Genomic DNA, 12,225 nt, shown 5'->3' on the forward strand with positions numbered 1-12,225 from the left:
TCCAAACAGAAAAATGCAAATATCTCGGCTCCTATGGGTCGTAGAGCAAAATCCTTGAAATTTGGACCCCCCCTAGACTCTACACCCTTGCCTGGAAAACGATTCTCCATCATTTCCAACAAAAAATTTTCAAAAAATTATATTTTTTGAGGGCCTACAGGGACTGGCATTTAGTTACCCGTAAAACGCGTTTTTTCTAGGGAATTTCCTAGGGACATGTCGGGCAAAAATCCCTCCACCCGGGCCTTAACGGCCGCATGGGGGCAAAAAATTTAAATGACTCCATAAAATTTTAAAATTTCAGTGAATACCAATTTCGTAACGCAGAAAATAACACTCACCCCGTCGACTGATCCCTCTGGCAGCGGGACTGCTACTGAGGCAGTTATCGCGTCGGCTGACGAGCAGTCATCCCGACTGCGTGAGGCGTCCTCCCTCTCTTGAGGTGCAGTACTACGATGTCGCTGGGGTCACTCGAACCCCCAGAACTGAGCCTTTACTTTAGTCAACCCTCTTTGTCTCACCATGTGTCGAATTCGCCTGCACCTGGATAACAGATAATTCGGAGGAATTAATTATCATAAAAACTTAATATGAACTAATTATAATATGTAAAATTGAATTGTATCGTTTTTTAAATGAAGGTTTATCAAGAAAAACAATAAAAAAAGAGTAAATCATAATTATTGGTGTTAATATGATTATCCCTATCCTAATTATTATTATTATTATTATTGGTACTAGCGCCATAACACAACGGGAATGATTTACAAACTAGGAAAAAAAAAGTCTGTATTACCGAAAATTCCGCGGCCCGGAAGCAATTCAAAAAGCCCGCCACGTTGGGCGCCTTCTGGAATTCTCCAGAAGTCCCTAGACCAACGCGATATTTTTCTCCCACAGGTTCCCACTCTGAGAATCACATATTTCACGGTCTGTTTACTAAATCCCCATCACCAAGTGTTTCTCGCGTTCCTCAACCCCCATAAAACTCGCGTCCACTCATTATCTCCAGTTCACACCCCCCAGTTATCTCTAATTACCGAAAAAATCCCCCCAGAGCCCTCGAGAAATTCGAAAGAACTTTCTAGATCCTCGGGAAATTCATCGGAAAACTTTTATACCCCACGAGAATGATTTCGTGAAAATGGGCGCTGATCGCCCATTTCTCAGTGAGTGAATTCATCCCTCGGTGATCCCAAACAAGTGCACAACCCTCAAAATGTCCCTCAATCCCCGAAAAAATTATCTGATCCTCCCCTTGACAGTTATCACCCTGATATGTATTCAGAGAGTGGGAACTTCGGGGTTGGATATGACTGACGAGTTAGAGCATCATGGAAGATGTGAACCGATAACTATAAATCTGTGTCTAAATCTACCGTATAACCAGACGATGATGCCGAACCTCTTAAAGCACCAGAAACAAGAGGAAGCGGGTGAGAATCCCAACATTTAACTCAGAACAACCCTTAACATTAACCCCTTGTTCCATAATTGTTGGATTATCTCAGTACTAAGGGGTTATACAGAAAAATAATATTAGAATTTTTTGGGGATCGCGAAATGCTCTCCAAAAAAGTCTAATAACATTTTCTCGTAAATCCGCTCATTACCCGGGTAATTGACTAATTACTGAAAATAGTATTTAATTCGGCTTATTCGAAAATGTTTTTAGGTCGAATAATTGTTGAATTATCTCGATAACGATGCAATTTAGAAAAAAAAGTGAAAGGAATTATATGTAGCTCGCAAAATTTTCGACAAGAAAGTCTCATACGATTTTTTCCTGACCCCGGTTACCCCGGAGATAATTCGCTAATACTGTAATATTTTATTAATATTGCGCTCACCAGGTCAAGAAGTGCATCAGTACGCGCCCCTGGTAAAGGTGGACTGCAGCCCAGATCTGAGGTTTTTCCTGTGCCTGATGTTCGCACCTGTGTGCACGATCCTGGAGCGACCCCTGCCGCCATGTCGATCGATCTGCGAGAGGGCGAGGGCAGGATGCGAAGGGATCATGAAGAATTTTGGATTCCAGTGGCCGCCGAGTCTAGATTGCTCTAAACTTCCAGAGTACGGAGAAGATCCTGACGTCCTGTGCGTTGGAAACAATGAAACGAGCCCCAGGATTTCCACGACAGTTCAGCCACCTCTCAGGGTGCCCCTTCCAGAGTTCCAGCCAGCTTGGGACGGATTCAAACCTTATGGAGACCTTCTGGGGGGCAGGGACCACGGATTCGTCTGTCCTGTGCACTTCAGTGTACCTGAGGAACACGGGTACTCTCTCAAGGTCGGGGGGAAGGTCGTGAGGAACTGCGGAGCCCCTTGCGATGGAATGTTCTTCTCGGAACAGGAGAGGAGATTCTCCAGAGCGTGGGTCGGCACCTGGGCCTCTCTCTGCGCTGTTTCTTGCTTTTTTACTTTTCTCACATTTCTCATTGACACGGACAGGTTCAGGTGAGTTTCATAAAAAAAAAAAAAAAATTCCATCACATTTACTGTTTTTACGTAAAACCAGTAGAAATAAAAAAAAAAGTGACAAGAATTTGTATCAACTCACTTTTCTCTCTATACCCATCGCCTAAAGGACAATCAAGGCGTTTTTGATTTTTGGGATCCACGACTCAATTTAATTTTTACAATTCTATTCAGGTACCCCGAGAGGCCTATAATATTCCTCTCAGTCTGCTACCTCATGGTCGCCCTGGTGTACGTCGTAGGATGGGCATCAGAGAACACGATATCCTGCAAGGAGCCCTTCCCTCATCCTCCGGAGTTTCAAGTGCAAATGGTGTCGACAATTACTCAAGGGACCAAACACGAGTTGTGCACATTGCTGTTTATGGTGCTGTATTTCTTCGGAATGGCCTCGAGCATCTGGTGGGTAATTCTCACCCTCACGTGGTTCCTGGCTGCGGGATTGAAGTGGGGACACGAAGCAATCGAGGCGAATTCACAATATTTTCATTTGGCAGCTTGGGCTGCTCCCGCCATAAAGACTGTCACCATTTTGGCAATGGGAAAAGTGGAAGGTAAGAATAGAGCCTCAAAAATATTTGTGGTTATTCTATTTTCTCTTACCTCCCATTATTATATTTTATTGATTGTTCGTTTTATGTGAAATTTTTCAGGGGACATTCTCTCTGGAGTTTGCTACGTCGGTCTCTGGAATGTCGAGGCTCTCAGGGGCTTCGTCCTGGCTCCCCTCTGCGTGTACCTCGTCCTGGGAACGATATTTCTCCTCGCTGGTTTTGTTTCCCTCTTTCGTATTCGAACTGTCATGAAACACGATGGGACTAAGACTGATAAACTGGAAAAACTCATGATTCGCATTGGAATATTCTCTGTTCTCTACACAGTGCCAGCCCTCATAGTCATTGCCTGTCTGTTCTACGAGCAGGCGTACTTCGACCACTGGATGCTCACCTGGAACATGGAGATGTGCTCGAGACCAGTGCCACAGTCCCTTTATTCAATTCCATGTCCAGTGGGTGAACGCACCAGAGACGTGGGATATCGTCCTGAATTCGAAGTTTTCATGATAAAGTACCTCATGGCCATGATCGTCGGCATCACCAGCAGCTTCTGGGTTTGGTCCAACAAGACCCTGACCACCTGGAGGCAATTCTTCAATCACATACGTGGACGACGTGTCGAGGCGTACGTCTAGAATACATCAGGATTAAATAAGATATTTAGAAATTTACCTTAAAAAATCTCATCCTCGGTTTTCCCTTCTGATATCTCCGGACTGATCAGAGCTGCGATGATTTTTGTCTGAATCTTTTTCGTGGCGAATTTTATAAACTACAAAAAAGGTCGTGATGGTGCGTTCGGTAGCTCGAACGCAGTCGGAGATATTCCACGAAAACTGGTATTGAATTTCGTTATTCAATTACGCTCACTATTAATATCATAAGTATCTAGTATTTTTTTATAATTTCATTAAGAATCTCGGAATTAAATTGGTCCAATTTTATAACTCAGCTCAAATTACTGAATGGTTGAAGGTGTTCAAAGTTTATGCATAATCATACGTCCGCAAAATGTTCCTCATTTAATTTTTTTTGTTATTCAAACTTGTTTTTCATTCATTGACGGGAGAATTATCGCTATCTGATTTTATGATTAGTTATTAATTTTGTGACTAAGTAACTAGAGAAATACTCGAGATAAGACTTTTATTGGTGATTAGACGCGTTCAAAAACCGAAAATTGTAGAAATAATAACTTTTGATGACTTTTGTATGCGCAATACCTCGAGTCATACTCCACTCCTAGAGGTAATTCAGAGATAATTTTTGGCTACTTGAGGTAGTTCATGAGACATTGTACATAACGCTTTACTTTTGCTATGTATTATAATATTTTTTAAGCATCATGCATGTAAATACCAATCAGCCATCTGACGTTATGAAGAATTAATTTCTCATTTTAATTAAGATAATCAATGTCAGAGGAAGAGTGCGCATTTTTATCGAGAACGAGGGGAGATAGAAAAAAATCTCAAAAGACCTTTTCTGCAGTTGACAATTTTCTCCAGAAAAAAGGTCGTGTGGTATTTTCTTCTATAACACCTCATTAACGAGTTAAGCTCAAAATAAAGATCAATCTCAACTCTCAATTCTCAATTGCTCATAAAATTCTAATTTTTTAATTGTCTAATGAGAAAAAAAAATTTTAATTCTCTGAAATCTCAATTCGTCCATCCAAAACATGTCGAGCTTCATCGGTGTATTGTGTAAGTAAATTCGCTTATGAGAGTTTGAAGATTATATTCTAATCGAAATTAAAAAATATAACGATTCAAATATATTATATGAGAAAAAAAAGAATTATGTGGACAGTGTGCGTGTTCATGTTTCTGCACACGCCGGATGTCGCATGTTACTTAAACGTGAAACTGTGTAAAATTAATCATTATATTCTTTATATAATAAAATTCAGTACACAATTGACAGTTGTTGCTCTTTATTTCGTATAAAAAATAATAATTACCATGCATTTCTTACTGTTTTTATCCAATCGAGGACTTGAGAATCCCGTCACGTCTTCGGCATTTTTCGAACTCTAATTCTTCGAAGATATCTGACAATAAACGGTGCGGAAGTCAGAGTTATCGATATTCTCACGGGGGCAAAAGCCTTATGGATTGCGTACGCAACAAGAAATGTTGATGAGCCTGTCATTATTGCCTCGAAGCGTTCACTCGAGTTGGGAATCAATTTGACGAGTGGCGTGAGGTCTAATCCACTGAAACAAGTAAAACGTTTTTTTTTAATTATTGAACAATTACTAGTTTTCCTTGCATAATTGACTGGGGACTTTATTCCCTTTAATTATGAGTTAGTTATGCTCTTTAGATGATTGTTTATATCGACTGACCTAGAAACAAGAGTGTAGAAAGCCCCAAGCGAGACTAGTGAAATTCCTACGTGAAAAACGATGACAGTACTGCCATAATCCTTGACAGCTCTTTTGAGTTTCTCGGCTTTAGTTAATTTATTCTTGTTGCTCTCCGATTCTTTCGGGATATCGGCACTTGTTGAGTAATAAGCCTTGAGTATGGAACCTGAGAAATTACCATCCATCACCAATTTTTACTGAGAGGAAAAGAGGAACGTTATTGGTGATTAATTACCCAATCCATTTTTCCGATATTAAAGTCGAAAAATTGTGAGGTATATCTCGGAAATCAGTGGATCTAGAGAAAAATTGTATGAACATTTTTTGAAGATAACTTCATTGTCTTTAAAAAATTTCTCTGGCATTTTTCTCTAGAACCTTCCACTCCGGAGTTAATCCAGTAATTAACGAGACGTTTTTTTCAGTGAATTAATTCATCGTTTCATTTTGCACGCTTTGCAGCTCCGCAATTATTTCGAAAAAAACTGGATTTAACGGAAAATGGTAAATAACGTTTTTTCTAGAGAATTCAATTTTCCACAAAAAGTCTCTTATGTCATTTTTTACTAAATCTCGTTATTGAAGAGATAATGGCGAAGAGCAAAAATAGAATTTCGTTATTCAAGAAATTTTAGGATTTGTTAATTGTTGTCTATTGGCTTCAATGATATTAATGAGCCCCAGTTAATAAAAAAAAAATCGTGCATAAAGTAATGTGGTTGAACCACTGTAACGAACCATTTTCACTCGTCGTACGCCCGTAGTTCTTCCTAATGAAGTCATAATGATTATTCTGCAAGTAGTCAGCGATGTACTTTCCACTCTGCACCCACTGGCCTCCAGGCATATTCATATGGGTTCCTCTCAACGTTGATTTGCAAGGATGAGGCACATTCGTCTGCATAATTCCATTAAGACTGATGGCACCGAAGCAGTCATAGGAATCCACGTGGGTATCTCCGAATGTCTGACTGGAACTGGACATCCAGGAGTTGTTCCAGCTCTTGTTGGTGTTGTTGGCGCTGTACAGCATCATCGGAGATGCCAAATCCCGCACCCTCTCCGGGGCAAAACGGCCTGTCTCATTGCTGAAAACCTCGGAGAGATTTTCTGGAAGAGGTAGACAAGGAGCCTTCGGGTAACGCCGAATTCCCGAGACATGGAAATTCGCGGGACGAGGATCACAGTGACGTGTGTCCAGGCGCGTTTCCTTCACTGGAATTCAAGATTTTCGTCTTTTTTCAATTAATCAAATACGTATGAGACTGCTAGAGAAAATTGTAGTGAAAATTTTAATTATTATCTATGTGATTTTAAAATAAAATGTATTTATTTATTTTTTATGTATTTTTTTATCAATAAAAACAAAAAAAAATGTAAAAAATAATTATTGGCGTTATTATTATTCTTATCCCCATCCTTGATATTATTATTATTATTGTATCTATTATTATTATTCTCGATATGATTGCCAGTATTGTTAATATTAATATTAATAATTTTTTTGATTGAATTGAACGAAGTTAGTAATTGCAATGAACGAAAATTGAATGAATGTAACGCTGTGGGGGGGTGGATGCAAATTGAGGCTTGTCATCGTCAAAAAATCGCGGAAATGATGAGAATAATGATAATCTCCATTACCTTCATGATTGAGTCTCCGCAGGATCATCGGAAGATCCCTGGAGTGTCCGATGCGTGTAAGGGCCATGATTCACTCTCCCAATTACTCCTAATCACTCCAACTTAAACGTCGCACTAGTAAACTGCCGTAACAACACCAAACTGTCACATTCACCTGGAGAACTGCGATAATTTGCACCTGTGACCTCCACGTTATGTATAAACTATTCACCTCCCTCCCAGAAATTCACGAATAAAGTCGCCTGACCGGTTTCAACTATTTAATATTCTCTCGAAAATTCTCAAAAGAAATTCAATTAATTGTACATCGAAAAATCAAATGAGAGCGAAAATAAAACCGTTGAAACAGCCGGAATTTTTGTCTTATTTATTAATTTTTCACCGGATTACATAAAAGTCTTGAAATGACACGTGACAACTCCGAAAAACCCGCGGGAAATTCAAATAAATCTTTTACTACTGCTGCTAATTCCTTGATTAATAATTAAAAACAAAAATTCCGAATGATTCTGCACAGGATTATTCATTTACTGATTTTTTTTTTCAAAAAATTTTCGAAAAATTTTTCAAAGAAATTTTCGAAAAAGTTCTCAAAAAATTTTCAAAAAAATTTGCAAAAAAATTTCGACCAGTTGACGGGGTGGATGTCATTTTCTGCGTTATAATAAAAAACAAAAATCAATTTCGTAACGCAGAAAATAGCATACACGCAGTCGACTGCTCCCTCTGACAGCGGGATAGTTACTGAGGCACTTACCGAGTCGGCTGACGTGCAGACACCCCAGCATTGCGCGTGGTGCCCTCTCTCCCTTGGCGTGAGATACTACGAGGCCGGCGGGGTAACTCAAACCGCCTGAACTGAGCTTCTACTTTAGCCAATCCTCTTTGCTCTGAATGATGATAACCTCTAGCCCATCGTCATTGGATTCCCCTGGAGGGCACAAAAATGGCGGCAGATCTATTGGAATGAGTGTGTGTTGGTGTGACGTTGTCAGTTCTACTGGTTCTATTCTTTTTGGAGTATCTGATCCGGGGAGTACTGCACTGAGAAATTATTTCTGTCAAGTAGATAAATATATATTAGACAGCTGTTGAAAATATCGAGGTATTAAAAAAAAAATCAAACTATTTCGAGTAAATTTATGATTAAATACACGAAGTAGTTTGATTAGAAGAAATAATTATTCTCAGTGTACTCACGCGTTGCGAATCTCTTCTGATATTCAAGTGGCTTTTTGTGACTCGCTCTGTAGATTTTTCCCTGAGATCCTCCTGATTTTGTGTCTCACATGGCGCAGTGCAGAAAACTTGGACTTGCAGCTGGCAATTTACTTCTAAAAAGAAGTCATGCGGCAGCAATTGCCACAAACCGCTCCAGGTACTTGTTAATTAACAATTAACCTCGTTCGGTGATTGAAGCCTCAAAAATTGAGTTGCACTGATTTTTTTTGGATTTCACAATCTCCCGGTGCAATTTAATTAATTCCATTTTCACTGTAGAGCACTCCAATTCGTTCTGGATAATCTAGAATAAACAATGAACATCATTTAGATATTAGGAATTAATAAATTGTCTATTAACAATCACTCGCCTTGATTCAATTATTTGTGTTCAAGAGTCTTTACAAATCGTGCGACTCTTTTTTTTGTTTTGTTACCTGATTTCTGGGTTTTTCCGTTGAGCTATGGTTTTATTCCGCAAATAATAATGAGGAATGATGGATAATTGTTAAATAATAGCTCGTGGTGGTCGCACGTGGAGATGGGACCCCCGGATGCAATTCTGGGTGTGACAGAGGCCTTCAAACGTGACAGCAATCCCAAGAAAATAAATCTGGGTGTTGGGGCTTATCGGGACGACAATGGAAAACCCTTTGTACTCCCCAGTGTTATTAAGGTCTGCATCCGCCATTCAATTAACAATCAGTGGAATTTTTTGCAATTGTTTTATCCATTTTTCAGGCCGAAGAGAAGCTGAGGTCTAAGGGCCTGGACAAGGAATACTCCCCCATCTCAGGAAATCCTGATTTCTGTTTGAATAGTATTAATCTAGCCCTCGGAGATGGGAATGATGTTGTATCTAACAAGCTGGTAATTTTCCACAAACCAGTCTTTCCGTTTACGGAGAAAAAACTGGATTAATTCAAACGAGCGTTGAATATAAAAATAGATAGTAAGATGTTAAATTGAGTTGATAAATATTTTCAGAACGCCACAGTGCAAGGAATATCGGGCACGGGATCCCTCTGCATCGGTGCATTCTTTCTCAACAAATTTTTCCCTGGGAACAAGGAAATTTATCTCCCGACTCCATCCTGGGGCAATCATACGCCCTTATTCAAATTGGCGGGACTCAGTGTCAAATCGTATCGTTATTATGATCCCAGCACTTGTGGGCTTGACTTCAAGGGAGTCTTGGAGGATATCTCTGTGAGTTATTAGACTTTTATTTCATTTTATTTTGAGGCAGTCAAATCAATGTATTATTTTTAATCACCTCAATCTCTCGTCGATTTATCGCAGAAAATCCCTGAGAGATCGATTATTCTTCTGCACGCATGTGCTCACAATCCCACGGGTGTCGATCCAAAACCAGAACAATGGGCCGAACTGTCGACACTCATAAAAAAAAAGAATTTATTTCCATTCTTTGATATGGCGTATCAAGGATTTGCTTCCGGTGAGTTCTCGATTGGTGTAACTGAATCATTATTTATCCTCCGAAAATGATTATTCAACAGGTGACGTAGCGAGAGATGCAGCAGCGGTTCGTCTCTTCGTGAAAGAGGGCCACAGTATTCTATTGGCTCAGTCGTTTGCCAAGAACATGGGCCTTTATGGCGAACGTGTTGGGGCTTTCAGTTTGATCGGTTCCTCTGCTGACGAGGCAGCACGTGCCATGTCGCAGATTAAAATCCTGATTAGGCCGATGTACTCTAATCCACCGATCAGTGGTGCCCGAATTGTCAATGAGATCCTGTCCGATCAGCAATTGCGACAGCAGTGGCTTGGAGATGTCAAGGGTATGGCTGACAGAATTATCGGGGTGAGATCGAAGTTGAGGGAGAATTTGAAGAAGAATGGCAGCTCCAGAGATTGGTCCCACATCACCGATCAAATCGGCATGTTCTGTTTCACTGGGCTCAAAGCACCAGAGGTTCGTTGTCAACTCGCTGTTAATTCGTTGTTAATTATTCCTCGATTCGTTCATAGTCTTCAATCTCTGAATTCAATTTCGTGGTATTGTTACTTCACAGGTGGAGAAACTGACGTCTCAGTTCAGTGTTTATCTCACAAAAGATGGAAGAATATCGATGGCAGGGGTAACATCCAAAAATGTTGAGTACCTCGCCCACGCCATCCACGAGGTGACGAAATAAATGAGAATCCCAATAAAGAAACCTCATTCATGTGTTACCCACAAATCAACAGTTCCAGTGACCAAATCAGGAAAACCAATAGATGAAAGACACGTCCATATCACGAGCATTTATACTCACGTCGTATTTTTTAAATGCACTGCAGGCAGTGCAACTCCCAGAACACTTGCGTGAAGAAATTTTCGAAATTTTTTTACCAAAACATACAGTATGTTATCGAATTTGTGTATTAGAGATGTTTTTTTTGGAAGTATCTAAGTGATTGTTGTGAGTAATTATGTTATTTTTGAGATGACGCTCCAGTGAACATGTACTATGGCTTCTCCAGAATCATCGAGACCGAGAGTACATAGAAAAAATAAAGATGAAATCATGATGAAGAATGATTATTGCGTTTTTAATACCTTGGGATCAACGGGGGGGTTGATTCGTATTATTCAGAATTCTCTAAGAAGAGAAGATAGTCTCTACTGACTTTTTATTTGGCTGTGCGTTATCATAGTTCATATCCTTCAATTTATCCCCGATAAAATTATTATTATTCAATGAAGAGAGGGAGTGAATCGTTAATTTTTATTTGCGGTGGCCCTTCCATAGCCGGATAGCGTCAGAATGGCGGTATCGCCCTTTTTAATGGAGATATCGAAAAATATTTTTGTACCCTCCCCAGGGTTCTCGGAGAGGACAATTTTTCCTGACCGGACTCCGCCTCCCTCTTCACCCTTTTGCTGAAATAAAAAATGATATCATGATTATTAACAGATTGTCTAATTCCGAATTGGACAAGAGAAATAAATTAATGAATTACCTTGGCTATCGGGCATGTTAAATCGAGGTTTAGGAAAGAGCCAAGAAGGGAAATTACCATTCCCTCTTCGGAGTCAGATTCAGTGCAGAGACGACTAGAACTTTCACCCAGCACTTTATCCGTTTTATCTTTGAATGAATACTCCACCTATTAACATTTATAAAATCCGTGTGGAAAAAAATCTGATGTTTCGACTTGAGAATCAATCTCACATACAATTACTGAATTTCACTGATTTTTTCTGTGTTCAATATTTATGAGATAAATAATATTTAATTACCTTTAAGTCATCATCATCGGTTATTTCTTTCTGGACTGTAGTAGATTCAATTCTTTTGCCATCAGAACTCTTGACAATCAGCCATTGGTTGGTCTGTTTCTTTACCTGATCAACGCTCCCTTTGAAATTTATCGTCTCGCACTAAAATCGATTGAAATTTTTTATTAATTATGTCAAATAACGAGTTAGGATATAATAGATTAATTACCACGACACTGGCCACGAGGGAGACGAGTAGGCTAGCAATCAGTTTCATAATTTTCTTTCTTTTCTTTTTGTTCGAATGACTGCTCCTCTTCGAAATGTCACAGCTCTAGGAAATTCGGAGGTTTTACTGTCTTCGCTATCATTTAACGATAGCGGCAGTAATTTCGTTTTGAAGGGCATCCACTTTGTTATCGGTTCACAGTGGATAAAGATATTTCAGTATTACACCACTTTCGAAGAGAAAAATTGATATTTGAAAAGAAGGAAATGTTACTCGATTTTTATGAAGAAAGGGTAAAAAAAATTTGCAATTTTTTCATATAATGAATTAAATGTATCAGTCAGTAGATAATTAAAATATAATAAATAGTTGTGTCTCTCGTGACTGGTTAAACTATCAGAAAATGGCGCATTCGAGGTTTTGCTTATCGAGTAATTACTATTATGTGTTTTTTCTTCCGATAATTGCTCTTTATCAGAATACAGCCTTATGTGTT

At 39.3% G+C, this 12,225-nt stretch overlaps 4 protein-coding genes and 1 long non-coding RNA gene across 6 annotated transcripts; 2 read left to right on the plus strand and 3 right to left on the minus strand.

Moving 5' to 3' along the window:
- Positions 1-874: 874 nt before the first annotated feature.
- On the plus strand, positions 875-4,227 carry fz (frizzled). Its single transcript, XM_011303936.1, has 4 exons — positions 875-1,439; positions 1,857-2,460; positions 2,656-3,035; positions 3,135-4,227. Exons 1-4 carry the CDS (start codon positions 1,223-1,225, stop codon positions 3,671-3,673), a joined length of 1,740 nt encoding a protein of 579 aa, XP_011302238.1. The 5' UTR covers positions 875-1,222; the 3' UTR covers positions 3,674-4,227.
- Positions 2,865-3,175, minus strand: LOC105266052 (uncharacterized). The gene is made up of 2 exons (XR_892130.1): positions 3,085-3,175; positions 2,865-3,002 (listed from the first exon to the last, which is right to left on the minus strand). It is a non-coding gene; the product is annotated as an uncharacterized lncRNA (long non-coding RNA).
- Positions 3,589-7,780, minus strand: LOC105266050 (uncharacterized). 2 transcript variants are annotated; one of them, XM_011303935.1, is made up of 5 exons: positions 7,054-7,780; positions 6,148-6,624; positions 5,389-5,575; positions 5,016-5,256; positions 3,589-3,669 (listed from the first exon to the last, which is right to left on the minus strand). In XM_011303935.1, the coding sequence occupies exons 1-4, from the start codon at positions 7,118-7,120 to the stop codon at positions 5,049-5,051; spliced, it is 939 nt and encodes a 312-aa protein (XP_011302237.1). In that variant the 5' UTR covers positions 7,121-7,780; the 3' UTR covers positions 3,589-3,669; positions 5,016-5,048. The 2 variants fall into 2 exon arrangements, with proteins under 2 accessions (XP_011302237.1, XP_011302236.1); XM_011303934.1 differs by lacking the exon at positions 3,589-3,669 and having other exon boundaries at positions 4,912-5,256.
- A 90-nt stretch (positions 7,781-7,870) lies between these two features.
- Got2 (glutamate oxaloacetate transaminase 2) lies at positions 7,871-10,813 on the plus strand. The gene is made up of 8 exons (XM_011303938.1): positions 7,871-8,158; positions 8,307-8,431; positions 8,794-8,950; positions 9,016-9,144; positions 9,262-9,483; positions 9,577-9,733; positions 9,795-10,210; positions 10,311-10,813. The coding sequence occupies exons 2-8, from the start codon at positions 8,343-8,345 to the stop codon at positions 10,431-10,433; spliced, it is 1,293 nt and encodes a 430-aa protein (XP_011302240.1). The 5' UTR covers positions 7,871-8,158; positions 8,307-8,342; the 3' UTR covers positions 10,434-10,813.
- An 81-nt stretch (positions 10,814-10,894) lies between these two features.
- Positions 10,895-11,840, minus strand: LOC105266055 (uncharacterized). The gene is made up of 4 exons (XM_011303939.1): positions 11,730-11,840; positions 11,522-11,662; positions 11,242-11,388; positions 10,895-11,161 (listed from the first exon to the last, which is right to left on the minus strand). Exons 1-4 carry the CDS (start codon positions 11,775-11,777, stop codon positions 11,000-11,002), a joined length of 498 nt encoding a protein of 165 aa, XP_011302241.1. The 5' UTR covers positions 11,778-11,840; the 3' UTR covers positions 10,895-10,999.
- Between the last annotated feature and the right edge of the window lie 385 nt (positions 11,841-12,225).

Source organism: Fopius arisanus, unplaced genomic scaffold (genome assembly GCF_000806365.1).
Source record: "Fopius arisanus strain USDA-PBARC FA_bdor unplaced genomic scaffold, ASM80636v1 scaffold00036, whole genome shotgun sequence".
Lineage (NCBI taxonomy): Eukaryota > Metazoa > Arthropoda > Insecta > Hymenoptera > Braconidae > Fopius > Fopius arisanus.